This window comes from Ictidomys tridecemlineatus, chromosome 2 (assembly GCF_052094955.1).
Source record: "Ictidomys tridecemlineatus isolate mIctTri1 chromosome 2, mIctTri1.hap1, whole genome shotgun sequence".
NCBI lineage: Eukaryota > Metazoa > Chordata > Mammalia > Rodentia > Sciuridae > Ictidomys > Ictidomys tridecemlineatus.
In genome coordinates this window covers 90,538,284-90,563,388 of record NC_135478.1, presented here as the reverse complement: position 1 = coordinate 90,563,388, position 25,105 = coordinate 90,538,284, and the positions used below count along the sequence as shown (strand labels likewise).

The window sequence follows — 25,105 nt, the reverse complement described above, 5'->3', positions numbered from 1 at the left end:
GTTCCCACCTCTGATATATGAAAGCTGTCGACGGCACTCTCACACACTATAATGTGCCCATACAATATGCCGCACTTTACTATTTTGACACGGTTTGGAGATGTTTTCTACAGTTACTGACAAGCTTATGCCATTGCTCCTTTGGAAATATAAGAGGTGGGGCAGGAGGGTGGGAAGAGATGGGGGAACAGCTCCATCCGACTTGACGGGAGATTATTGATCTGGCCCAATTTACAATGAGAAAAAGAAAGTGGTCCTGGGTTCTATGCATGATGTTATATATGTGTGTGTATATATATATGATTTTTTTGGTTGCATACCAGTTTTGTAAATTATTCATTTGTGCCAGGAGTCAGCATCTTGTCTTTACTTCAGTTTTGTAAGTTACAAAAACTTGTTCGGGAATGCTGTTTTGTACAATGATTAAAAAGAGAAAAGGGGGGCATCCTATTCTTTCTCTCTTTTTTTTAATTTTTATTTTATTTTTTATTTTTTTATTGTTCCAGAAGGAGCTTAATTCCGTCGCTTCCGAGCTGTCTGCGCGGCAGGAAGAGAGTGAACATTCTCATAAACATTTAATTGAACTCCGCCGGGAATTTAAGAAAAATGTACCTGAGGTACAGTATATTCGCTGTTATAGAATTAACTCAGTGGGAATGCAGATTTTTCTCTGTTCAAACTGTATTTTGAAAACTGTAGACATAAGTGACTAACAAGAAAAGAAGCTAATTAGCCACCAAGAAAAATTACAGCCCCCAGCCTTTCCATGATTCTGGAAACCATGGTGCTCAGCGGCGCTGTCTAAAGTCAGGGCCAACTGTGTCTCCCTTGAAGCTGTCATTTTCCAGGACTGCAGGAAACATCCTCCACCTCCATACTCACGTCAGGGGCTCGACCTTGGCAGCAAAGACAGTTTGGCCCGAGTTCTTCAATTTATTTTGCTTTTCTGTTGGTGTTGGGGAGATGGCAGCTCTGGACCCCCCTGCCATCTCTGGAGCTCTGCCTCCACCACCTATATATGCACCTGTCCTTCCCCACCTGCTCCCTGCAGTGACAGCCACCAGGATTCTTTAGCTCAGCTACCATGGGGTGACCCTGAGAAAGAGTGGTCCCCAGCAATGGAAGCCACATCCCTCCACCAAGGAACGGACTAGCATAGACATGAGTCTGTTCTTTGCAAGGGTGAATGTGAGAATTCTCGTCCTCCCTCTGTCAGGCCCCCCTGTTGCTTCTCAAATTAAACAAAAAAAAGATGGGAACAAACACAAATAGGAAAAATAAGGCCCCTGACTCTAACACTGGCAGGGATGTGGCACATCAGAGCTTTTACAGAAGCAGTTACCAGGCCAGACCCAACCGAGGGCCAACGGTATCCCCCTCTGGTCAGCAGAAGCTTAACATTCGAGCACTCTTACCTGCCCACGAGTGCTGGGTCCAGGCTAGGCCAGGGTGTGCCATCATCTAGGATACCTGAACCCCCAGGGACTCCTGTTGCTGTCCTGCTGATGGAGGCAGGGCCCAGCCAGAGGAGGCCACATGGGCAGTGGGAGGAACCTGCATTCCGTCTGGCCTCTTGGCTGTAGAATCATCTTACTCAGGTCCTCAGGGTTGTTGGTTCTTCAAGGCAAGAGAGGGGTCTGGGATTTAGATAGAACTTGTCCATGAGCAAGTCTAGCAGGGATCTCAGGTTGGAGGCCTGAGAGAGGCTGGACAAGAAGACACAGGTCTTGGTTCTAAGAGTGTCCCCAAGCCACGGCCCCAGAAAGGCCAAGTCAGGCCTTTGGCTTGACTCTGGGAACTGAGAAGCCCGAGGGATGCCAAGGTGCCCTCCTTTCCCTTTTGAACGACACATTTTGGTCTTTAAAATGATCTTCTCCCCAGATTGAGAATGATCCAACTCTGCTGTCTCTGAGAAGGAGAGCTGAATCAACCCCAGACCTTCACTTTTTCTTGTGCACATGCTGTCTCTCCCTCTCCCTCTTGTTCACTCAGACCCTCTGCCTTGTCCTCTTCTCCCCATTGCAGGGTACTTACCTTCCTCACCACTCCCCTGCCCCGCTGTCCGTGTGGGCGCCCCCAGGTGATGAGAGAAATCCAGGCCAGGTTTTAAGCCTCTGAGTTTGACTTACATAATTTTAATACTGCATAATTATGCAATTATGTAATTAGGAATAAGTTTCCACTCCTATTATAGTCACGGCTCTGAAAATTCTCATTTTTGGAACTCCTCTCTCCTGATGGAAGAGTCGTGCCAAGGCTTATTTAAGAGCATCATCTGGCTGGTGCCAGCTCACCTGCTGCTCGTGCCTCTGCCTGGCTCCCCCCGTTAAGCAGACTAGGCAGGGGGCTTCCAGAAAGCGTCGGTCTTGGCCCGAAGCCCCCTCAGATTCTGCTTCTGACAGCTCTCGGCTGTGACTCCCCTGCCCTGAATTGAGTGGGTGGTGAGAAGAGCCTGTGGGGACCTGCCTTCCGTTTCCTGCCGTGCCATCCACTTGTTATGTAACCTTGAGAGGCCAACCCCTGTTGGGCCTCTGTGTCCCCTTCTGTGGATCCTGGGGCCAGGACTATGGCTTTAGAGTCCCCTTGTGCTGCTAACAGTCCTGAAGTGGCCCAGGAGTCTCCTGCCCGCTTGTGTTTTATTTGGTCTATAAAGTCTTTCAAAGTTTACGAGAAGTTGCCGATGTTTAGCATCTCAGATTTCACCTACAAATTGGCCTACCAGTGTCTTTGAGACTGTTTGGTGGATCTTGCAGCCCGGAGGCTATATGTGTCCCAGCTGGGAGCCAGAGCCGAGGTTCTGCACCCTGTTAGATAGTGCCATGTGCTCCTGCCACTTCCTGCCTGGCCTCGGTGGCCTTTGGGTTCCTGACCATGACCTTCTGTCACTTAACTGTGTGTCTGAGGCTCCCTGTGATCAGATCCCCTGGGCTCATGGGCGCTGCTCATGTCCAACTAACATCAATGGATCAGCAGCTTGGAGAAGCCCGGGGACAACAATCAGAGGAGGAGCACCAGGACCCCTGAGAGGCCCCTTGTCTGGGACGGAAGCAACACAACCCATTTCTCAATTAAGAGTTGTCTCTTTACCTGACCGCGGGTGTTCTGCCCTCTCCTCCTCTCCTCCTCTCCTGCCTCTGTCACCCCCTCCAGCTCCCTCAGCTTCTCCTCCCACCAGACCTTCCTGTAGCTGTGACGGGGGTGCAGGATCCCCTGTGGACCTCAAAGGAAACCGGAGGCTTCAGGGCTGGAATTTAGAGGTGCCAAAAGGTTCCTTCTTGTACTCTGGGGAGAAGAGCCACAGGAGTCCTCCAGGGGAGCCTTTGGTGCTGGGAAACTCAACGTCACTCAAAAAGTCAAGAAATTCAGATCAGGGAATAGGAGGCACCTGGTGGCCAGAGGGCCCCCACCACCACCCTGCCAAGACAGGTCACTTCCAGAGTGTCCACCGACATTCCCATAGCCCTGCCTCTAAGCTGGGAACTGCAGGGACTCTGGGGACCCAACTGAGATCCCAGAAACTGCACATTCCCATGAGGAAGGAGGAGTGGCCGGGAAGGGACATTCCAAGAGGCAGAGTGCAGTCTTCATGGGATGGGGAGCCTGGGGAATGGCTACCTGAAGAGGCAGCCTCTGAGGGGTTCCTCGAAGGTTGAGAGTTTTTGAAGGGACTAGATGACTGGGCCCAAGTGGAGAAGCGGTGCCACCTCCAGCCCCCACTGCGGAGTGTCCTGTGGTAACCTGCCAATTATGCAGATAAGATAGTCTGCACAAAGACCATGTCGTGATCAGATGCCTATGGAAATGCCACTTCTCTCCCCCTCATCTAGAAATTCCCAATGTGCCTTATATTAAAGGCTCTGAAAAGACCTGCAGAATAAGAACCTCTGGGAACACCAACCCTGACAACAGGGCCGGCTTGTCCACTGGTACGATGGTGAACTCTTCATTGCTCTCTTTCAGGAAATCAGAGAGATGGTGGCTCCTGTATTGAAAAGCTTCCAAGCCGAGGTAAGACCTAAGGCCAAGGCTGACAGAGAAGTACACCCGCTCCCCTCCTGCCCTTGCTAGAGCTGCCCGAGAAGCCAGCAGCCTCTGCAGGTTCTGGAGAGTTGTCTTTTTACCTGACCACGGGTGTTCTGCCCCACCCCCAACAGTGTCCCATCCTAAGGGATGTGAGGAGCACGGGATCTGCTCTAGTTCCTGGAATTCCAGGCCTCCATCTTTCTGGACTGCCCAGCTTCCCTGGTTCTGCCATATATGAAATCTGTGATCTTGAGCAAATCCTTCGCCTTCCAGGTGTGGTTTCCCACTTTTAAATCGGGTCTGTCCTGGGAGACCTGTGCGCCCTGGGGCACTCTACTGTGCTTCCGTTCTCCAAGGCAGCCTTGCAGAGAAGTGCAGTTAGTCGCCAGCCTGCTCAGAAAGTCTTTCTGCCGGCCACTCTTGGAGGATGGAGTCCGCTGTGCTCACATTCTTTCCTGCCAACCCATCAGGCCGAGTTCTTAGACAGCAACTGAGCTGTCCTCAGCCGATCATTCCTCTGGACTTCCTGAACCCTAACCCATGAGCTTGAACCTCCTCATTTCGCCTTGTTTCTTAACGTTGTGGCCAGGGAGCCACAGGGGCTGTGCCTACTGCATCCCATCTCCACGGGGCTCCTCTCAGACTTCCTGGCAGGGCCAGGGTTGACTTTCTCTGAGTTCGCCTGAGGGGTGCATGTTAATTCTGTCGTCCACCAGGTGCCACCTGCAGCATCACGTAAGCACCCAAGGCCACGTGAAAGTAAGCCGTGGCTGGATTTAGTCAGGTGTCGCTGGTTCGCATGTTCTCAGCTCTTGGTTTCATTACCAGGCGGGCTGATGTGCTTATTTATTTATAGGGTCATCCAGTATTGATTCATTTGGTTGTCAGGTGCCTGGGCAGGAGGGAAAGAAGACAAAAACAAAAAGAAGAAATGATATCAGGGGTGTGCTTCCTGACTTTGTGTTTTTCAAAAGACAGAGGTTCCTAGCTACCAACTCCTGGTCCCAGAAGGAGACTCAGCAGGGAGGGAGCCGATCCTGCCACCAGCCCAAAGACAGGTATTAAGCTGTCTTGAAGCCACTGTCACATTCTCAGCAGTTCCCTTTTTTGAGCCTCAGGTGCCCTATCTATAAGAAGGGAATAGCCTCTATAGATCTTAGGGATGGACTGAGCTATAATGAACAGAAAGGGGTTAACATCACATCTGTCACTGGAAAGTTTTGAGAGAGTGAAGAACAGCCCAGGTTTGAATCCCACCTCTGCCACTTACTAGCTGTGTGAACTTAGGTGAGTTGTTTAACCTCTCTGTGCCTCCATTTCCTCATTTGTAGAATGGGTAAGGATTTACTTGTTTCATAGTGTTGTGATTGAGGAAGAACAAAGTTAATACCAAAATAGTGCCATAGAATGCTGCCTTGGAGTTTAAAATCTGGGGCAGTTATCACTGACCTCCAAGCCATGTTGATTGGGCCCCTGCTATAATTGGGTTGGTGCCGCCTCTTCCCTTACTAGCCGTTCAAGGCTTTTTACCCAAAAGAAGATGACTTTCTGTACTCATAGGATGCAAGCATAACTTAGGTCACCTTTTAAATAGTAGAAAGAGTTGGCCATGTTCAGAAGACCCACAAGCAGACCGTGAAGCACAGGTGCCAATCAGCCTCAGACAGGCCTGCTTTGACTCTCAGCCTTGCTCCTTAAACTAGCTGTTTGGCCTCAGGGATGTTCCATAACCTCTCTGAACTTCAGCTTTCTTCCTCTGGCAAATGTGGCGGCTGATAAGGATTCGAAGAACTGAGCAGCTCCCAGGCAGCCAGCAGAGAGTACAGTACCCAAGTGGTGCTCAATAAATACTGGTGTGGGAAAGTCCCAGTGGAGCTGAAGGGGAAGACGAAGCAGACGCTTGTTTCCAAAACCCACGTGGCCTGTCGTGCAGACACTGTTTTAATAGCTGGGCATCTTCAAAGAACTCTGTTAATTTCCTTAAGAGGGCTTTCCATCGTCCCTTTAATGTACCAAAAAGACTACATTTGTCTGGAATTTTATTCCCGAAACTCCCGGCTCTCCTCATGATGTATTGACTAAGCCATTGCGCCTGCCCCATGCCCAGGGGAGGAAAGGCCACCAGAGAAAGAAAGGTGTTAATAACCAGCCTCTTCCCGGCTCAGAGCAGGCTGCGCAGGCCTGGCTGTTTATAATCCAAGTATGATGTTCATGTTAACATTTTTAATGAGGCCCAGCTAGGTGCTTCTCCCTCGCCCTGCACCCACTGCACCGGGGCCTGGGTGGGAGCTGTGGGCATCACATGGGCATCAGTCACCTCCCAGGTAGTATGCCCTGGGATAAGCACTGTCTGGAGTCCCATAAACCAGCCCACAAAAGCCATCTTGGCCCATCATCCCACCTCCATCCCTGACATAACCTCTGGTTTAAGGGCACTAGGGTCAAGTTCATCTCTGAACTTCAAGCCACAGCCCTGGCATATGCAGGATCTAGGTAGGCACCTTTCGTCTCACATGCTTGTAGTGTGTGGGTCTCTCCCTCCCTCCCTCTCTCCTCTCCCCCTCTCTCCCTCTCCAGGTCTCTCTCTCCCCCTCTTGGCCAGGGGAGGGGGTGGAGAGGAAGTGAATTCGCCCTGCTGTGAATCAGGGAAGGTCTTTCTGCCTTGATTGCTTAAAGGACAATTGTGATTTCCCCTGCTCAGGGAAACAAAGACAGCCAGAGAAGGTGGCTTAATGGAGACAGCTTGAAATGGCCAAAGTTTGAATATCCTTGCGCACAGAGAAAAGAGCAAGACGAAAGCCCCGCTAATTACAAAAGTTGCTTTATGAAAGATAATTCAAAGCAATAATTTAGCAAACATAATCAAGTCGCACAGATGGGGCTGTTGATGGATGGATTGCAACATGCAATTAGCAGTTCTCGCAGTTACATATCATTAACCCTCCGAGCACAAAAATTATTTTCTCATTATTAGTTGAAAAGGTAAAATTAAGCTGACTAGACAGTAAAGGAACAAACTACAATTAATTACCTTCATTTATTACAGTCATTATTTTAAACTTATTTTTGCTTGGAGAGAGAGATGAAAACATCTAAATTAAAAGTTTTGTTATGCTAAATCTGAGGTGAGACTTCCATGGAGCATGTGAACCGGCCCTGTCTGGGGAGACCCCAGGTCTCTGCCAGGAAATTTTTCTGTGCCGCCTCCTTGATGGAAAACACGTTGGTTGGACTGGAACAGAGATGTTCACCTGTGCCTGAAGGAAACACAGCATCTAGGCTGACCTGGCCTCTGACCCCTGGGCAGGTGGGAGAGTAGGAGTGAGCCTGCTGTCTGAGTCCCACCCAGTGATGATATGGTGTGACCTTGGCAGGTTGCGTTGTGTCTCTGAGCCATTGTTTTTTCACCTGTAAGTAGGGGCAGCTGCTAGGGTTGCCTGAGAGTCAGAGATGAGTAGCCATAAGCTTTCCAAACCTGGTTTGCCTGGTTGGCCAGGGCTGAGAGTGTCCTCCCAGGCCCCCCTGAGCCTGAGAGAGCTGGGATTATAGGGGATGGAGTAAGAGCGCTCCCCAGGAGGGGCCAAGGCCACCAGCATCCTGCAGTCATTACCACTTGATGAGCATTTCCTGGGAGGCAGCATTCTGTATCACAGCCTGATGGTCCCTGGGCTCCGTTGACGTGGTGGACAGCAGGAGGGTCAGCGAGACCCCAGGACTTCCCAGAGAAGATGGGCCCTTCTCCTGGGCCCGCTGCCAGGTGTTCCACGTGTGCAGCACCACCGGGAGGCCTGTGCAGCCTCCACAGACAGCGAGACCTGCCCCTGCCCTCAGGGGCCATCTCTGGGGCTGAGTCCCTGTGGCTGAGCCTGTGTCCAGCAGTCCTGTTGCCGAACTCACCTTCTCACTTCAGCCCCACGGTGGGTGCAGTGGCGTCCCCGTCCTGTGCACGCCTGGGTGTTTGTTTGAACTCCCCATCAAGGCCTCGAGTCAGGGCCTTAGTCCTCTGGCCTGGGCCTCCTCTGACCAGTGGCGCATGGCAGACGTGCTGCGTGCTGGGCTGAGACAGCGCCCAGCCCACGACCTGAGGAGGAGAAAGGCCAGGAGCCACACGGAACACCCTGTCTGTGGAACTGTCACCACCTGGCTACCCGAGGACAACCACAGAGCTGAGCCCCATCTGCAGAACTGTGAGAAACCATAACTGGTTGTTTGGGGAGGCTCCGTTGGGGGTGCTGATCACCCCATAGATCAGCAGGCCCTGATCTGCAGCGGGCAGCCTCCCCCTCTTCCTCCCCCTCTTCCTCCCCCAGCCCTCCCTCCACCTTTTGGCAGGTTTTAGCCTTGCCAGGACGCTCTCCAAAGCCAGGCCTTGGTCCTCGTCCTTGTGATGGACTACAGGCTTCTCAGAGGGTCAGTGACAGTGCCACCAGGGAGCCATCACTACCAAGGCTCCGCTCAGGCCTGGCCTTGCCCCCGGGACCCGGGTGAGGAGCACCAAGGTTCTGTGGCTCCCGGGCCCCCCCATGTCTTATGGGATGGGTGGTCCGAGCCCCCTGGAGGCTAAAGGGCGATGAGGGCAGAGGCCCCACTGACCCAGGGGCAGGGGCAGCATCAGGACGGAGAGGAGCGAGAGATGGCGTCTCCCATCTCCTGGGTGGGTTGGTGAGCACAAGGCACAGTGGCCAGCTGATGGCTCCAGCCTGGGTGGAAGTGTGTGATGAGCAAGGGGCTCAGTCCTCAGCAGACGTGCTGACCCTGGTGGAGTCTGCTCCTGTGCTGGCTGAAGCGGCCGTGGCTGGTCTGTGGCTCCCACCCTCTGCTCTGCCGGGGAAGAGCTGTGTGGGCTTGAGCAGGTGGCTGTCCCTCTCAGCCTTTTTTATGACCATGACGGGGATGACACTGTCATGTCCCCTCCTCTGTTGAAGAGAAGAGGCAAGGATGAGAGGCACTGCTGAGTGCCCAACAGATGTCACCAGCTGGCGTCCCCACCTGAGTTACCAGTTACCTGGAGCCTGGGAAATGGGTGAGAGCAGGAGCCCCAGCATTGCTGTGCTCACAGGAGGAACCACAGTGCTGTGGCCATTTCCTCTCGTCCACTAGGAAGGATGACTCCCGCCTCCAGGGTGCTTTCTCCGTGGTGGGCTTTATTCTTGGACTTTTCAGGCATCACCTCATTGAGTCCTTCCACTGCCCCTATGAAGTGGGCATTATTACTATTTCCATTTAAAGGCATGAGTAGAGGCCCAGAGAGGTCAACTATTTTGCCCAGGGTCACACAGCTAGGGAGCAAATGAGCTGGGATGGAAGCCCCAGCCCGTCTGGTTCCAGAGCTGATACCTGTCTGTTACTCATCCTCCCAGGGAGGGGGTGGGCACTGGTCAGCTTTTAGAGCCATTTCTCCCCCAGCCCTGCCAGCTGGTTAGGACCATGTGTGGGAACCCCACTTATAAAGGGCTGGCCATACCAGTGCTGTGAATGCTGGAGAACAGCCAGTTGAGGGAAGAGAGAGTGACGAGATCAAAGGCAGGTGCAAGAGGAGACTCCCTCTGTGGGAGAGCCCCAGGCAGGTGCAGAGAAGAGGGACTTGGGTGGCAACCAAGGGTGTGTCCTGCAGGGTGGGGGGGCTCAGGTGGAAGTGATCTTGGTTTGAGGATGCCCTCCACTCCCTGCTCAGGTGGCCTGGCTGCAAGAAGAGATGCAGATGCCCTGGGCTCTTGTCCTGGGTTGGGACCCTACTTCGACACACACTACTGCCTGGGAGGGAAGAGCAGGAAGCCCTGGGTGTCTCTGGAGCAGCAGGGCTGGGAAGGAGGTACCTGTGACCCTCCAGGTCCTGTCTATGGGTGGAGCCGTGAGCAGGTCGGTTCTCTGGAGGGGGCTTATGCTCCTGATTAGCAACCAGAGTGGCCCTGTCACAGCTAAGGCGGAGCCCGTCCCTCTGCTCCGATCTATCATGGCTCCCACTTTATCTAGTCGTGCCCCAAAGTCCTAAGTGATCTGGTACCTGTGACCTTTAGACAAATGCACAAGGACAAAATTAGGCCCCAGGCTTCCTGGGTGAGCAGGGGTTAAGGGATACCAGTGATTGACGGGCTCTGAGCTGGATGGGAGGTGGGGCTGTCAGGGAGGGCTTCCCTGTCCCTGTTCACCAGGTGGGGTTGGTAAAGGGAAGACTGTCCCAGGCAAGGGGGCAGCAAGTGCCACCACCTGAGGAGGACGAGCCAGGCTCAGGCTGCTGGCAGAGGGCAGTGGCCTTGAGCCTCCCCTAAGGGCTCTCCCTCCTCTGGGGCCCATGTCCCTCTGGTTCTCTCCCTGCCTCAGGCTCAGGCCTGGCACCAGATGGACATGGTCATCTTCTCTCTAGGCCTCAGCTTCCTCATCAGGGGTGACCACAGAGCCTCCCCACAGAGACACCACCAGCACCATGCAAGAGGCCCACGGTGGGCTTGTGGACCCTTCTCTAGGACAGTGGCTGCCCTGGTTCCGGGCACAGCTGCTTAGTAAGGGACAACAGGTGGCGACTCCAGGCTCCGTTATGCCCTTCAAAAGGTGGCACTGATGGCACCCTGGTGTTTGCCTGTTCTGTCACCCGTTGGTCTAGCAGGTCTGATCGGCTGCCAGGATCTGGCAGGTGGACGTGGGTAGGAGCCTAACTCCGTCCAGTGGAGGTGGGGGGCAGGCAGACTGTCTGGCTGGGCGAGATCTTCAGAGAAGGGCCTGGGACATGCGGACCACGACAAGTCATGAGCCCCCTCGTTCTCAACCAGGGGCGCCCCTGGCAGGCTGTTCAGGGGCCTGGGGTGCAGGAGGGGCTGAGGACGTGTGCTCTGGCTTGGACGCCAGACTGGAGGTTCTCATGCTGGCCGCTGCAGGGCTGGAGGGGACCTCATCCCTCAGCCAGGGCGGCACCCCACACTGCGTCTAGGTGAACAGGATCCCCAGGGAGGCCCACTGCGCACAGGGAGATGACACCCACCAGGGTATGCACAGCAGCCCGGGCCTCGTCACATGGTAAGGCGAACAGGGCGCTGCTTACAGCCAAGTTGACGCAAGGAGGAGCTTCTCCTCCCTGGGCCCCAGCTCAAGCGTCTGCCCGCGCCCTCCTTTTTTTTTTCTTCCCAGTGCTGGGGGTGGAACCCAGGGCCTTGTGCTCTGAGGCACATCCCTGGCCCCCACGCCCCCTCCTCTTGGATGACACAGTGACGTGACTGGTGTGCGTCTCCTGGGCTGCCCATAACCATGACTTGTCTGCAGAGCCCAGCTGCAGCTTGGGTGGAAGTCACCAGAGCCTGAGCCTCCTCCGGGATTGAATGCTGAGACCCGCCCCCGCGTCACCGGACCTGTCACACACTGTTACAACCAAACCAAGAGCCAGCAGCCATCCTCTCCCTTCATATCATATGCCTTATAAAGTAAATTATTAATGCTTTTCCCCCAGTTAAGCAGTTATTTGCAGTTGTTCCGGGTATTTCTCATTAGAAATAACATCATCTAAAGAACGATATTGATTGATTTTTTTAATCTTGGAATCATGGACGTGAACCACATATTTATATGACATTCCCTTTAACTAGAATTCTCATGCTTTATTTTTATATTATTGATCTTTTTGACACGAATTGCTTTTTGGCCTTGTGCGAGTGTTGTAAGCTTTCCGCCTGCAGAGGAATGGCCGGCCGGGAAGAGTGATCGCTCCAGCCGCGTGGCACTACCGTCCCGTACATTTAACAACAATTAGTCAGCGCTGACGCCGGGGCAGACTTTCGGGTATGAAAATTTACAAGCCTTTTAATGGACTGCATTATGGCAGGCCCAGCGAGCGGGCCATCGGTGGGAGACAAGGCCGTGGGCGCACGTCCATCCTGGGCTCTGTGGTCTGCGACTACCAGCGCTCACTGCTGTCTCCTGGGCGGGGCGGGGCCGGCTGGACACTGTGGCCACGGCAGCCCGTGACTCTAGCAGGGTTGGAGCCACTCGATCATCTGCTCGGTGGGTGATGCCGAGCGTCTACTCTGTGCCAGGTGTGGCGCAACAGGGAGCAGAGTCCTAGTGAGCCTGGCACCGGGTGGGGTAGAAGGGACACAAGCCCAGAGTCACGCACACCTGTGCCCCTGGCCAGGTGAACCTGTCTCCCTGTCTGTCAGATGCCGGTGAGAAAGGTGGGGTTGGTTGCTCAGTGTGTCTCCTGGTGACTTCTGGACACTCCCCTCTTCCCTCCTTGTGGGCCAGGCTCAGGCTGGCTTCCTCCTCACACCCCCTCTGGCTCTCACCAGCTTGGTCCTGTTAGGAAGTCAGCAGGGCAGTCAGCGGGGGCCCAGCAGGGACATGGCGTCCCTCTCCAGTGGCTCCCCAGACACACACTCCCTGCTTCCTTCTTGTTCCCACCGAGACCTTGGTTCAGCAACATATATTTGGTACCTGCTGTATGCCAGCATGGCAGTGATCACCTGTGGTTACATTTCCTGTCCTCAGGGCGCTCACAGCCCCACAGGAGAGACAGACAGACACACACTCACACAGTGCCAAGGACAGTCGTGGTTATGACTGTGTCACAAGGCCTGGGAGTGAGCCTGGGAAAGCCTAAACCCGCCCTCCCGTTCCTTCTTTCTGACAACATTTCTTAAGCTCCTGCTATGTGCAGAGCCTTTGATGGGCCCTAGGGATGCAGCAGAAAATAAGACAGTCATGGCCCTGTCCTGGAGAGATTGGGGGACAGTGAGGGACGTGCACACAGTCATGCACACAAGGTATTCGAGGGCAGTGTGGTGCAGTAGTTAGGAGGAGGTGTCTGTAGCTAGACTTTTGGGCCACGTGGGTAGAGAAGAGCCCAAATCAGGTCACTTCTCTGGGCTCAGGCTCCTGTTCTGTGAAAGGGGTTCTTGTATCATCCACCTCATTATCCTGGGGGCGTGAGTGTGCGGAGCCGGTCATTGCCCAGCTGCAGAGGCTTCCAACAGGCCAGAGTGGCCAGTGTTCTTGGTCTGGCATGAGGCTTGGGTGTCAGACATTTTCAGACTTCGTGGGTGATTCTAATGTCTAAAGTTGGCCACCTGAACCACGTGTGAGCTATAGCTCTGAAGCATTGACATGTTCACATTGCTGTGCCTCCGTCACCCTCATCATCTCCAGGGCCCTCTGCATCTTGCAAAACTGAAACTCCAAATGCTTTCATCGCCGGTGCCACATTCCCCTCCCTGGCCCGGGAGCCCCGATTTCACTTCCACTCTGCATGGAAGCCAGCGATGGCCAACCTGTGACTGTCTTTATTTCACTCAGCATAATGACCTCGGTTTCATCCACGTTCCTCTTCCTTTATTTACATCTTTATTTTTCGAAGTACTGGGGATTAAACCTGGGACTTAGCAGGTGCTAGGCAAGCGGTCTGCCACGGAGCTCACCCAGCCCTGGGCATTTTATTTTGACACAGGGTCTTGCCAAGTGGCTCAGGATGGCCTCAGACCTGTGAGTCTCCTGCCTCAGCTCCTGAGTAGCTGGGATTACAGGTTTGAGCCACCACACCCAACTATGGTTCCTTTATGTTTAATATATATCTGTGGTGCTGAGGATCGAACCCAGTGCCTCCCACATACATTGGCAAGAGCTTTACCACAGAGCCCCAGCCCAGCCCTGCGTACACATCTTCCAAGGCTGTCTCCCCACCACTTTGGAGGTCTTATAGCAAGACCTGTGTGGCCCCAAAGCCAAGAGGATTTATGGTCTGGCCTCTTGCCAGAATGTTCGCTGGCCTCTGCTATTAGGGGTGCTCCAGGAGAGACTGAAACGCCACCTCCATCCATCCATCCATCCATCCATCCACCTGCTCAGCAGGTGTGTGCAGAGCCACTCCTGAATGCAGGCAGGTTGCGGGCACAGGAACCCAGAGGACAGCCCCTCCCAGAGCTGGTGCCTATGGGGAAATGGACATCATCCTTCCTTTCCATCTCTCCCCCCCAGCAAGGGGACACACAGACACCGCCGGCTGCAGAGCTGTGCCAGGGTGCTCCATGGGGCTGTGAAGGCGTCCCGGGGGGCCAGGGAGGGCCTCCTGGAGAAAGTAACCCGAATGAAGCGAGAGTAGGGACAGTGTAGCCACAGGAAGGCCGAACGGCACGCCAAGGCCAATGGGGCTTACAGAGCCCAGGGCCACTCCCTGTGCCTCAGCTCCTAGTGTCCCCAGATCTGCTCTGCCAAATGCAGCAGCACTTCAGGCCAGGATCCTCCTGGCATGAGGGCCACCCACTCTCAAAGGCCGTCCTTATACGCTCTCCATCCCCCTTCCTGGCCCTGGAGACCACCCTGCCACAGGCAAGGTTCTTATTTCCTCCCTGAGGATTATAAACTCCTGCCCTAGAATGAAGTCATCTCAGCACAAGCACAAAATACTAACACATGTTAACATGTGTTTATACAGTTTCCCAAACCGAAGGATAGCGGAGACCAGTAGAGATCAAGATCAGCCAGATCCTGTATCCTATAACCCAGCAGAGGGCTGCCCCAAGCCCCACAGCTGGGAGTGCCTCTCCTGAGCACCTCCCGGGTGTCCCACTCAGCAATGGTAATCTGATGGCTGGGGTATTGCGGAGACTATGTTTCTCTTACCAAGTGGAAACATACAGAGAGGTTGAGACCCCAGTATTCCATAGCTGAGAAGGGGGGCTGGGATCTGAACCTGGTACCTCTGAATGCATCAGCCTGGGCTGTTCCTGCCCCGGCAACCTCAAGCACAGTGGGGCGCAGCAGTCAAGCTAGTGACAGGATGCGTGCGGGGCTGGGGCTCGGCTCCACATAGTCACTTGGAGATCCAGTGTCTCCCGGTTCTGGCTCTGCCCCTCCCTGCCTCCCCAGAGTCCCCTTCACTTAATTGACACACAGGCAAACAGGGTGGATCCAAGGGCCACCTTCTCAAGGGCCAGTCCTCGAAGTGGCCACATCATTTTCTTCCACATCCCCTGGACCAGAACTCTGTAACAAAGCCGTGCCTTGGAATTGCCAAGGGTGTGTGCAGCGTGTGCCCGCGAGGGGGAAGCAAACCAGGGTCAGGTAACCCCGTAACCCTCTCCGCTGCACTGTGGCTCCCCAGGAACAAACATCTCACCAGGAACACCTTGCACTTGGCAGCACGTTTGGACAAACAGGAATGAACCCAAGGGGTTTGCCAGGTCCAGGGGGCAGCAACCAGGAGTAGGATTGTGTTCCAACCGGGTTCAGATGTTGCGATGCCTACTGTGTGTCCACTTCTGTGCCAGGCCAGCCAGGGAAAAAGACAAGACCTATCCAGTAAGGAGGCCAAGCCTCCACTGGGAGCCCACTCAAGGTCCACTAGGAAAAAGAGATGTGCAGTGGAAGCAAACTGTCCTGGGCATACCAAGAAGAGAGGTCAATTGTTAGGCAGTCCAGGAGGGCTTCCTGGAGAAGGTGAGATTAGTTGAGATCAGGGGGAGATGGGCAGGGGATGCAGTGGGGGACAGGGTGAGGCCATAGAGCTCAGACAGACCTGGATTCGAGCCCTAGTTTGACCCTTGGCTGGGTGATCTTGGCCAAGTCCTGCCCACACCTCCCTTTCCTCGTCAGGGGAGTGAGACCCAGGTATAGGTTAATCCTGAGGGTGACATGGGGACAGTGCTCAGCACACGGGAAGCTTAAAATGAGTCCCTCACTGTTCCTGGTGGCTGCCTGTGGCAGGGGCTGAGACCTCAGCTGGTCAACACCTTGGCACCTGAGCACTTAGGGTGGCCTAGCAGGGAGGAGGGCCTGGCTTGGAAGCGTTTGGGGGCCTCAGACTCCAAGGGTAGCAGAGCATAAGGTCTGGCCCTAGGGAGGCCTTGGGATCTAGCCTGGGAGTCCTCCAGGAGCCATGGGGGGCCTGGCGCGCCCAGTTCTGCCTCTGACCTCAGGGCCCCTCCCCTCCCTGAACCTAAGGCCCACAGTCTGGAAAACAGGGATGACACTCGTCCCTCTATGGCTGATGTTGGGGGCTCTGAGGTTATGCCTGGCACACAGTAGGTGCCCAGCCACAAGCTGCTCCTGGTTACCACCAGCCATGTCTGCTTGGTGAGCACCAAGAGGGGTGGCACTGCACCTGCAGGCAGGGTGGTGACATCAGTGACCACAGCAGCCAGAGGCCTGTGCGCTCCGTACACACCAGGCTCGCTTGGGAGCTCCACACGAATTGGCTGTCATCGTCACACCCCTAAGATGACCATGTCTGTCACAGAGATGAGTGAGAGGTGGCACAAGGCCGTCAGCTTGGGGCTGCCAGGGGCCTCGGTTTACACAGGCAGATCCGCCTGCCAGGTGGACAATTTGGCTTGAGCCTCAAAGAGGCCCCTGGACTAGAGCCACAGCCTGACTGGCCTTGGTTCAAGATGAAGACCCAGAAGAATATCTTGAGGTCTAGATGTGGCATGGCGCCTGGGTGCCAGCTCTCAGTCTGCAGCCTCACTAGCCACTTTGAGTTACTGAATTAGTCTGTGCTTCCATATTCTAAAATGATTGCAAAAATATCTGTCTAAAACCCTTGGCCTCCTAAAAGCAAAAGCTTCCCAGCATCCAAGCTGAGGAAGGGTCATTGTGTCATTAGCTGTCAGCGTGACCCGCATCCTGGACAGAGCTGTGGTGCCAGGCTTCTGAGCCTTATTTTGCACACTCTGGTCCCTTCCCTCAGAATGCTGTTCCTCCCCTAAGGCCCCTGGCACATCCCCACGCATCCTTCTCGGCTCCCTGCAGACGTGTCCTGGCTGAGAGACTTCACGGCCCATATCCTCGCCTTTGCCTCCTGAATCACAGGCCTCTGCTCTCCACCGAGCCATGATCCCTGCACGGGCATCGTGGGCTGTGGACATCCTGCCTCTCTTGAAAACAGCCCCAGCGCCGCAGAGTCGGCCCCTCTGGGAAACAATCCAGGTTGATTTACCCAGCGCTCTAGCCAGCCGCCCCCAGGAGCTCCCTCAAGGCTGAGAGCGAGGCCATAGATGCTGCTCTGATTAAAACCTTTCAGTAACTCGAAGCAGTGCTAGAATGAAATCCAGACCCCTGACGGCCTCTCCAAGGCCCTCTGCCATCCTACCCTCCCTGCCCACTGCCCTCCCAATTTACACCCTTTCTTGGAAGTTTGCTCCCCAACCCATCCATACCTTAGGGCCTTTGCACCTGCTCCTCCTTCTGCTGATCTCTACTTCCTGCTAAATGCAGGCTTCTCAGCCTCTTCACCAGCCTCTCTGCCAGCTGGTCTCTACCTACCAGACTCCAGCAGACCCCTCAGCGACAGCAAATATTGTCTCCAGACCTTGCCAGACATGCCCCAGGGGGCAGGATTGCCAAGAACCTTAACCCACGCTCCAGAGCCCTGATCAAAAGTGAGTTCCCACGGAAAGTCTTTGCGACCTCCCAGATTTCATCAGTCCTCAATGGTAGGACGCTTACTGGACCCTTGGCAGGGCTCAGCCCAGTTTGTAGTTATTTGACTGTTTGCTGGATTATTCAAATAATGCTCCTCCCTCCCTTCACAAAGGCAGGGAAGACTGTTGTAGACTATTGTATTCCCCAGTCCCACGTGGCACCTGACACAATAGGTGCTGAATAAATATTTATTAAATGAATGTTGACACATAATAATATTGGCAAATACTGCTCAGGCTGTTGCTGTGCTCCAGCAGCATCCTCAGTGCTTTGTGGATACCAAGTCGTCATTCCCCATGACCAGCCTAAAAGGTCAGATAGTGTTATTGTCGACATTTAACAAACGAGAAATGAGGCCCAGAGAGGTTAGGTAACTTGCCCAAGGTCACACAGATGGTTCTAAATGGCAGAGACAAGATTTGAACCCAGGCAGTCTGGCACCAGAATCTGGGCTCTTAGTCATTATTAAGTATCTACAGTGTGCCAAGCCTGGGGATACAGCAGTGAACAAGAAGTCCTCCACCCTGGGTTTTACATACATGTACGTGCATATATGCGATACATGCACAGGCAAACCCTATTCAGGTCAGACAAGTGGCTCTGTTCACAAGTGCCACCAGGTGCAGAGATGGTTCATCATGAGAAGGTCACACAGCTGGGTGGAGGCAGGATGCCTCTCCTTATTCTGGGCCTGTCCTGCTTCCTGCTACACCCTGTGTCCACAGGGTAGGGACACTTTGACAGTTTAACCAGTCAATTATAATAATATTTTTCTCTCCAAATGTTTAAAAGAAAAAAAAAAGTTGGCTTGCTAAGGTATAATCATGGCTCAGAGGCCAACCTGACATTAGTTATTAATTAGGCCATTATGCATTCCACAGTGATAATTGCTTTGCTGCGGAGTCACCAAGCATGAAACGGACCCGGCGCAGGAGTGTAATCTATCAATCTGAGAAGCTGCAGCCAGTCGCGTCCTCTCACCTTGAGCCGGGTGGACGCCTTAGCGGGAAACAAAACGAAATTAATGATACGGCGCTGCTCGGCAGTCGTGGGTGGACCCCTCCCTAGCCCCAGTCCTGCGAGGACTTCCTGCCTGGCCATGGGGATAGCGTGGAAGCAGTTTATCAGCGGAAGTGGCCGCTCTCTTTGACCCGCCGCCTGGTGGAAGTCTTTCATCTCCTTCCCTCCACCTGGCTCTTAGGGGAGGGCGATCTTTCTCTTCGTCTCTTCTCCCGTTGCTTTGAGCGGTCAGCAGGCTGGGAGCGGCCACTGCCAGGGGGCCCAGGCCCGGGGGACAGCTGCGGCCTCCACCAGGGTTCTCTCTCCCCTGGGTTCTGTCCCTGCCCTTGGTGGCCCTGGGGAGACCCCAGCACCCTCCAGGCACATCCTGGGGGCTTGTGAGTGGGAGGCGGAGTAGCAGGGCAGCTGGGGGTCGATCTTACGAGAAATCTGGGGGTGCGGGAAACAAAGGCCGACCATCCAGCTCCCAGAGAACCACCACAGCACCAGTCCTGTCGCCCTCGGCTGGGCAGGCGCTGGTTACTGGGCTGTTTCCTCCATGGCAGCCCTGAGAGGGGCGCGTGCTGGAGTTGGGCCACCCCACGGGGGAAGAAATGGACAGGCGAGGTGACGCGCTCCATGAGCGGAAGCTGGGATTGGAACCCAGGCTCCTCCGGCTGGTGTGACAGGCAGGCGAGGTCCCTCAGGTGGCTCTCCCTAGGCCAGAGGAAGGTGCCCCCCAAGAAGGCCGCCTCGGTTTCCAGGTCCACCCCAAGTCCCTCCCCGTTGTCGCTGTTTAGCTGGAGGACAGTGTGGCCCCGTCCAGTCAGGCGTCAGGAAGGTGCCTGGCGTGAGCGTGCAGCCCGGCTGCTCCCAGGGTAAGAAGGATGGTCACAGACGCGCAGCCCCGTCAACCTCACATTGATTTTGTCCACCTGGCACAGAAGCTTCTTGAAAATTGGACACAGATCCCAGGCTCCCGGCTTCGCGCGAGGCTCGCCTGCTCCTTTCCTGGACGCACTGGCATCCGGCTCCCGGGAGGGACGTTTGAGTGATTCTCGGCCAGCGGGCGGCAGACAGGTGTCTGTCTCGGGTCTGGAAGGCTCCAAAGGGGTGTAGGCGCTACCAGGCCTAGTTAGTGTTCAGGTGGAGATGCCTCCAGGGTGTGGTGACTCGGTCTCAGGAGGAACCCAATAGGATTGGGGACAGCACTCAGGGGCAGGGCACATGCTAAGCTCGCACAACCCTGGGTTTGATCCCGGCACCACAAAAAAATAAAAGAGGAGGAGGAAGTTGCTTTGGGTTCTGCCAGTGGAGCTGGTTTCCAATGTCGCCTTGTTCTGTCCTTAGTCAGCTTTTCCTCACTGTAACCAAAATAGCTGAAAAGAAAAATTTCAAGAGGGAAACGTTTATTTTGACTCACAGCGTCAGAGGTTCCGTTGTGGTCTGGCAACTGCAGGGCTCTGGGAAGTTGAAGGTGAAGCCCACCATCATGGCGGAATGGCGTGGCAGAGGGAAGCAGCTCAGGACATGGTGGCTGGGAAACAGAGTTCTGCTCACCAGGGATAAAAGTCACACCCAGAGGCACACCTTCAGTGACCCACTTCCTCCAGCCACACTCCCTGCCTACAGCCACCACCCAATGACCCACATCTGTGGGTACATCCACGTTCAGTTAAGCCCTCTCAGTCCAGTCATTTCACCTCTGAATGTGTCTGTAATGTCTCAGTCGTGAACTTTTGGGGGACACCACATAGCAAACCATAACGTACTCTTCCACATGATTGCCTACACCACAACTACACACACACACACACACACACACACACACACACACACTCTTTCGCTGTGAAAGGGGAGCCAAACCAAGGAGCCCAGCTCCAGTGGCTCCAAACAAGATGGCAGCCAAGGCTGGATGAAGACTTTCCACATTGGCCCAACTGCATGGTTCATCCAAGCCCCTTAGGGGACACTTGGAGCAGTGACATCTGGCCACTAGAACTTGGACTGGTCAGCTTCCCTGGACCCTTCAGGGAACTCAACCTTGAGCTACACAACCCTTAGGAAGTTTGTCTCATGAGCCAGTGCCTCGTGGTGGGACTTCCACATCCCTGTTCTGAAGTTCCCTCATCTGCACAGCAAGGTGGGGAGTGGTATTTTAGGAGTCGTGAGGAGACCGTGTTTTCCCATCATGCTTTTTTGCTTGCAGGACACAGATACAATCATCCATCACTTCAGTAGGTTTATTGGACTTATGCTACATGCCAGATGCGGTTCAAGGTGGTGAACAAAGTATTGAGGCAGGGTCGACAGGTTGAGAGCAGTGTGTCCTGCCGTTAGTTGGGAACTGCTCACTTTGACACGGGGCAGCCTCCAGTCACTCCTCACCTCAGTTAACCCTAGCCTAATCAGCACCGTTCTTAATCCCATTTCACAGAAGAGGAAACTGAGAAAGATTCAGTGACTTTCTTAAGGCACACAGGAAGTAGTGGCAAAGCCCAGGAGATAACCTTGAGCAGGGCTTGGCAATCCCATAGCCCACCTCCTGTCTGTAAATACATTCTATTGGAACACAGCCACGTGCACTCAGCGTCTCCTGCTGCCACACACGGCCATGGCAGAGTTGAGTGGCTGTGACAGAGACCATGTGGCCTGGGAGGCTGGAGATATTTACTCTCTGGCTCTTCACAGAAGAAGGTTGCCAGCCCCTGCCCTCAGACGTGGGAATTGCAAGTTGCCAAATTTGACTCAGGTCACATGTCTCTTCCTCTGATCTTCCTTCCCTCCTTTTCTTCCTGCCTTCCTTCCTCTCTTTACTCTGGAAAAATCCCAACCCATAAATGTAAAGAAAATAAGAGAGCGCTGCAGGAACCCTGTTTCCAGTCCCTGTCCTCATGTGTCCATTTCCTCACACCCCTGCATTGTCGTGTAGCAAACCCAAGTCATGGTGTGATCTCACCTGCAAATGAATACCTTAGTGTCTGTCTCTTGGAAAAATAAAAGTAAGGAGTCTCTTCTGAAACACAGCCATGGTGCTGGGTATCACCCCAGACAGTCTAACAGTGATCTCTTAATGGCAAGAGTTTCAAGCCCCTGATGAGCTCCTCATCTTTTTAAAAAGTCTTGTGATCATATCAGAACTCAGACAAGGTCTACCCTTGTGATGGGTTGATATGTCTCTTAAGTGGGGTGATCAACTGTCACAGTTTGGCCCTGGACCAAGGGGATTCTTGGGACTCAAAAATGTCCATGACCAGGAAGGTCCCAGGTAAACGGGACAAATTGGTCATTGTTGTCTCACCTGTCTGCTGTGTGTGTTCCCACATGGTCTGCACAGTGGTGACAGTAACTGGGCATCTTCCCCTGACCCAGTTGAAGGGACCAGAACTGACGCTGGTCTCAAGCTAAGCCAGAGGCATTCCTCATGCGGGTGAACTTGGAACAGGTTGACTTCCCTCCATCAGGGTACAAGCTCGGGGACTGTCTTTGGTGCGTCATCTTTAGTCATACCTGACCGGAGGGTGGGTTTTGACGTTTCATGCATCCGTGGAGGATGGCGTCCATTCTTGTGGTTGTGCGTGATGTGAGGCTACACTGGCCACACAAGCTTGAGGGATGGTTTGGTAGCACCTTCTACCAGGATATATAGGGAAGAAGGGAGCCAGCCTAGGGAGAGGGAGGGGAGGATCCTGCCCCTGGTGGTGGAAGTGCCCCCATGGTCCTGGACAGTTCTCTTGGTGACTCGTCCCAGCCCTGCCGCGCTTTGTCCAGCTTCTCACGGGGTAGCAGGCAAGTGCAGGGCTCTTGAGTAGGGGGTCAGCTCCTTGCTCCACCCCAGCTGTGGGGCTAGTGCAGGTCGCCTCGCCTTGCACTGAGGTTTTGCTGATGGCGTCCCCAGGGGTGCTGCTGATCTTGTTCCTCGGTCCCCTGTGCTGGCTGTGTGGGGGCAGTTGGATCGAGGGGTAGGGGCAGATTCAGATTCAATGCTTTTAGCAAATATCCCTATAGCTGGCACTGGGTGGTCCATGGGGAGGTGCCCATTGTGCCACCCTATCAATTCCCAGGCAGGGCAGGGGTCAGCTGGGGAAAAGACTTGCCTGCTGAAGGACCGGCTGGGCATGGCCACCTGGGGAGACCCAAGCCCCCTTCCCCAGCACATCAGGAAGCCTCAGCCCCTGTCCTCTGCTAGTTAACACTTCTCATTAATAATGGAAGCGGAAGCCAGGAGACTCCGTAGCTGTGCGAGGTAATTAACTCACTCACACGACTCTGCTCACCCTTGATTATTTCCACGTTTCCCTCCAACTGTTCTCTCTGGCACTCACTGCCATCCTGGGCTCTCAGCTGGGAGCAATGACGATCATTGTGGGTCTTTGAGAAGCAGCAAAAACTGGTGTCTGCCCCCAGGTGCCCCTCCCTGCTGCCTGGAAAGCTGCCCCAGCAGAGCTCAGTCACAGGGGCTTCCACCCACAGTGAACGCGGCTTGAGCTTTCCCCATAAGCCTCGTCTCTAGGTTCATTGTGCAGGACGCAGGAGGAGAGAAGCGGGTGAAAAGTCCGTCCTTTAAACTGATGGCATCAGTGCTCCCAGCAAGGGGATGTGAGGCAGAGTAGGGGCTTTTGAGCTCAGGTCTGCGGACGTTCTGCAGGGGCAGAAGACAGGAGTCCAGATGGAGGAAAGGAGCCGGGTCTGCTGCACCCCGAGCCCCGTCTGTTGGTGTCTGGGTATCTGAAGGCATTCCCCAAAGTGGGGTGCTTCATCCCTAAGGCAAGGGTGCATCCCCTGATCACCATAGAGGCCCAACACAATGCACAAGGAGACCTCAGGAGGACCCCATGTGCCACCTAAAGGAGTGGCCTCCACCCCTCGCAGGCTGAGGACAGCAGTCTCTGTACATGATGGAGACCAGGAGCACAAATTTCAGAACCAGGCTGCCTGTTTCCTGATCCTTCCCTTGCTGTGTGATCGTGAGCTAGTCTTTTGACATCTCTGTGCCTCGGTTTTCTCATCTGGGAAGTTGAGTTGAAGCTGGTTTGTGGGAGAGGCTCCTACAGGGAAATCCAACTGTCAGTGACCTCGGTAGCTTGAAATCCACCATGAAAAGAGGGAGAATTGGGAGGTTGGCTGTTCACCAGAAGTGGCTTTGGGACTGCTAGGCTTCCTGTGTGGAGAGTATTTGGATTGTTGCCCACCCTCTGGTGACATCGTCTTCCCCAAGTTGCCGGTATTGTCACTGGAGTTCTTGTGCTGTGAGCCCACGGTGGCCACATCTTCCAGTTTCCCCTGGAAATCTTGGTTTCGTGTGAGTGGGAAATCTCCTAAATTTCTAAATGTTGCTTTCAACCTGAGCAAAAATCCTCTCCCTTGGGGATTTGTCCAGAACTCCAGGCTCCCGCCCTTGCCCTGGGGGCTGCACTCCAAGGTCTGCGCCAGCCGAGGCTCCGTAGGGCCGTCTCCAGCCACCTCTGCAGGGACCTCCGGAAAGGACGCTGCTATATTTAAAAGCCTGGATGGGGTGGCACTTGTGTGGCATTTGGGTGGCCGTCTTTCTTCAAAGGGCGCACACATTCTTTTAGCTTTGCTCTTCTGGGCTGGCATTTTGGAGTACTTGCCAGATTCACTTGGAGAAGAGAGACTCCTGCCACCTGGGATTCTTCCGGCCTCCCAGGGACAAAGCCCCACCACGGCTCAGGGCTGGGAGAGCTCAGGGCAGCAGAAGCTCAGGCTGGGTCACAGTCACCAAGTCGGCAGGGGCAGCAAGCAAGTGCCATGGGCTGGCCTGTGGACTTGGATAGACCCAAGTCTCAGGCCAGAGTGGTCCTCGGCATCACCGACCCTCTTGACCACAGTCTGGCCATTTGGCTCCAGCCCTTGGGTTCCAGCAGGTTCTACCTCTCACCTCCCCCTGGGTGGTGCCCACCCCTGACACACCATGGTAATCCTTGGACTCAAAATTCTGGGGACTATCTTGTGTTGGCTGACCTCACCCCCTATGTTGTAGGGACATAGCACCTCTTCATGCACATCTGGGCTTTGGTGTCCCTGCTCTCCGGGTAGGGAAACTGAGGCACGAGAGGTCAAGCAAAGACACGGTTTCACCCAACAGTGGTCACTGGTGATACTGGCTGGGCCCCGCCTACTGTTTTGCCTATCTGAGCTCATCCCGCAGCTGCTTTTGGATGTCACTGAGCCCAAAAGTGACAATCAAGGCTCTGAGGCTGCTGAATGGTCACACCTAGAGACCTGGCTTCAGACCTCATCCCCCAGCCCCAACTCCAGAACCACGTTCTTCCCAGCCCTTCCTTGGATCCCCAGGCCTTCAGAGGCACCAACTGCATGAGGCCCCACCCTCCTTTCACCCACCCCTCTCTGAGGCCTTGTCTCACCAGAACCCCCTTGCCCCTCTGCCCCTGTCAGGACAGAGAAGGCCGGGCCCCACAGGGCACAGTCATCTGGATGCTTGGTGGCCCTTTTCCTCCAAGCCCAGGTTGGAATGAGGGGCAGGCCTGGCCCTCCGCATGGGGAGCACCTGGAGCCAGGAAGCCAAAGTGGAGGGAATGGGGTTCCGCCACCACCCGATTAATGTCATCCGATTTTGAATCACTTTCTACTGGGTGCTGGTGGCCTCAAGGAAAGCTCAGGGGACACAGCAGGGAGAGACTCTGGCTGTCAGCCTAAGTCAGGG

The 25,105-nt window shown here is 54.5% G+C and overlaps 1 protein-coding gene across 14 annotated transcripts in view; it reads left to right on the top strand.

Annotated features, from left to right (window-relative positions):
• Cux2 (cut like homeobox 2) overlaps positions 1 to 25,105 on the top strand; it is a 230,097-nt gene that overhangs the window by 143,700 nt on the left and 61,292 nt on the right. For 11 of the 14 annotated variants that reach the window (XM_078039148.1, XM_078039141.1, XM_078039140.1 and 8 more), the window contains 3 exons: positions 507 to 617; positions 3,961 to 4,008; positions 4,998 to 5,081. In XM_078039148.1, the coding sequence (XP_077895274.1) occupies positions 507 to 617; positions 3,961 to 4,008; positions 4,998 to 5,081 (243 nt within the window). The remainder of the gene's footprint in view (positions 1 to 506; positions 618 to 3,960; positions 4,009 to 4,997; positions 5,082 to 25,105) is intronic. The other 3 variants (XM_078039142.1, XM_078039143.1, XM_078039150.1) reach the window with 2 other exon arrangements.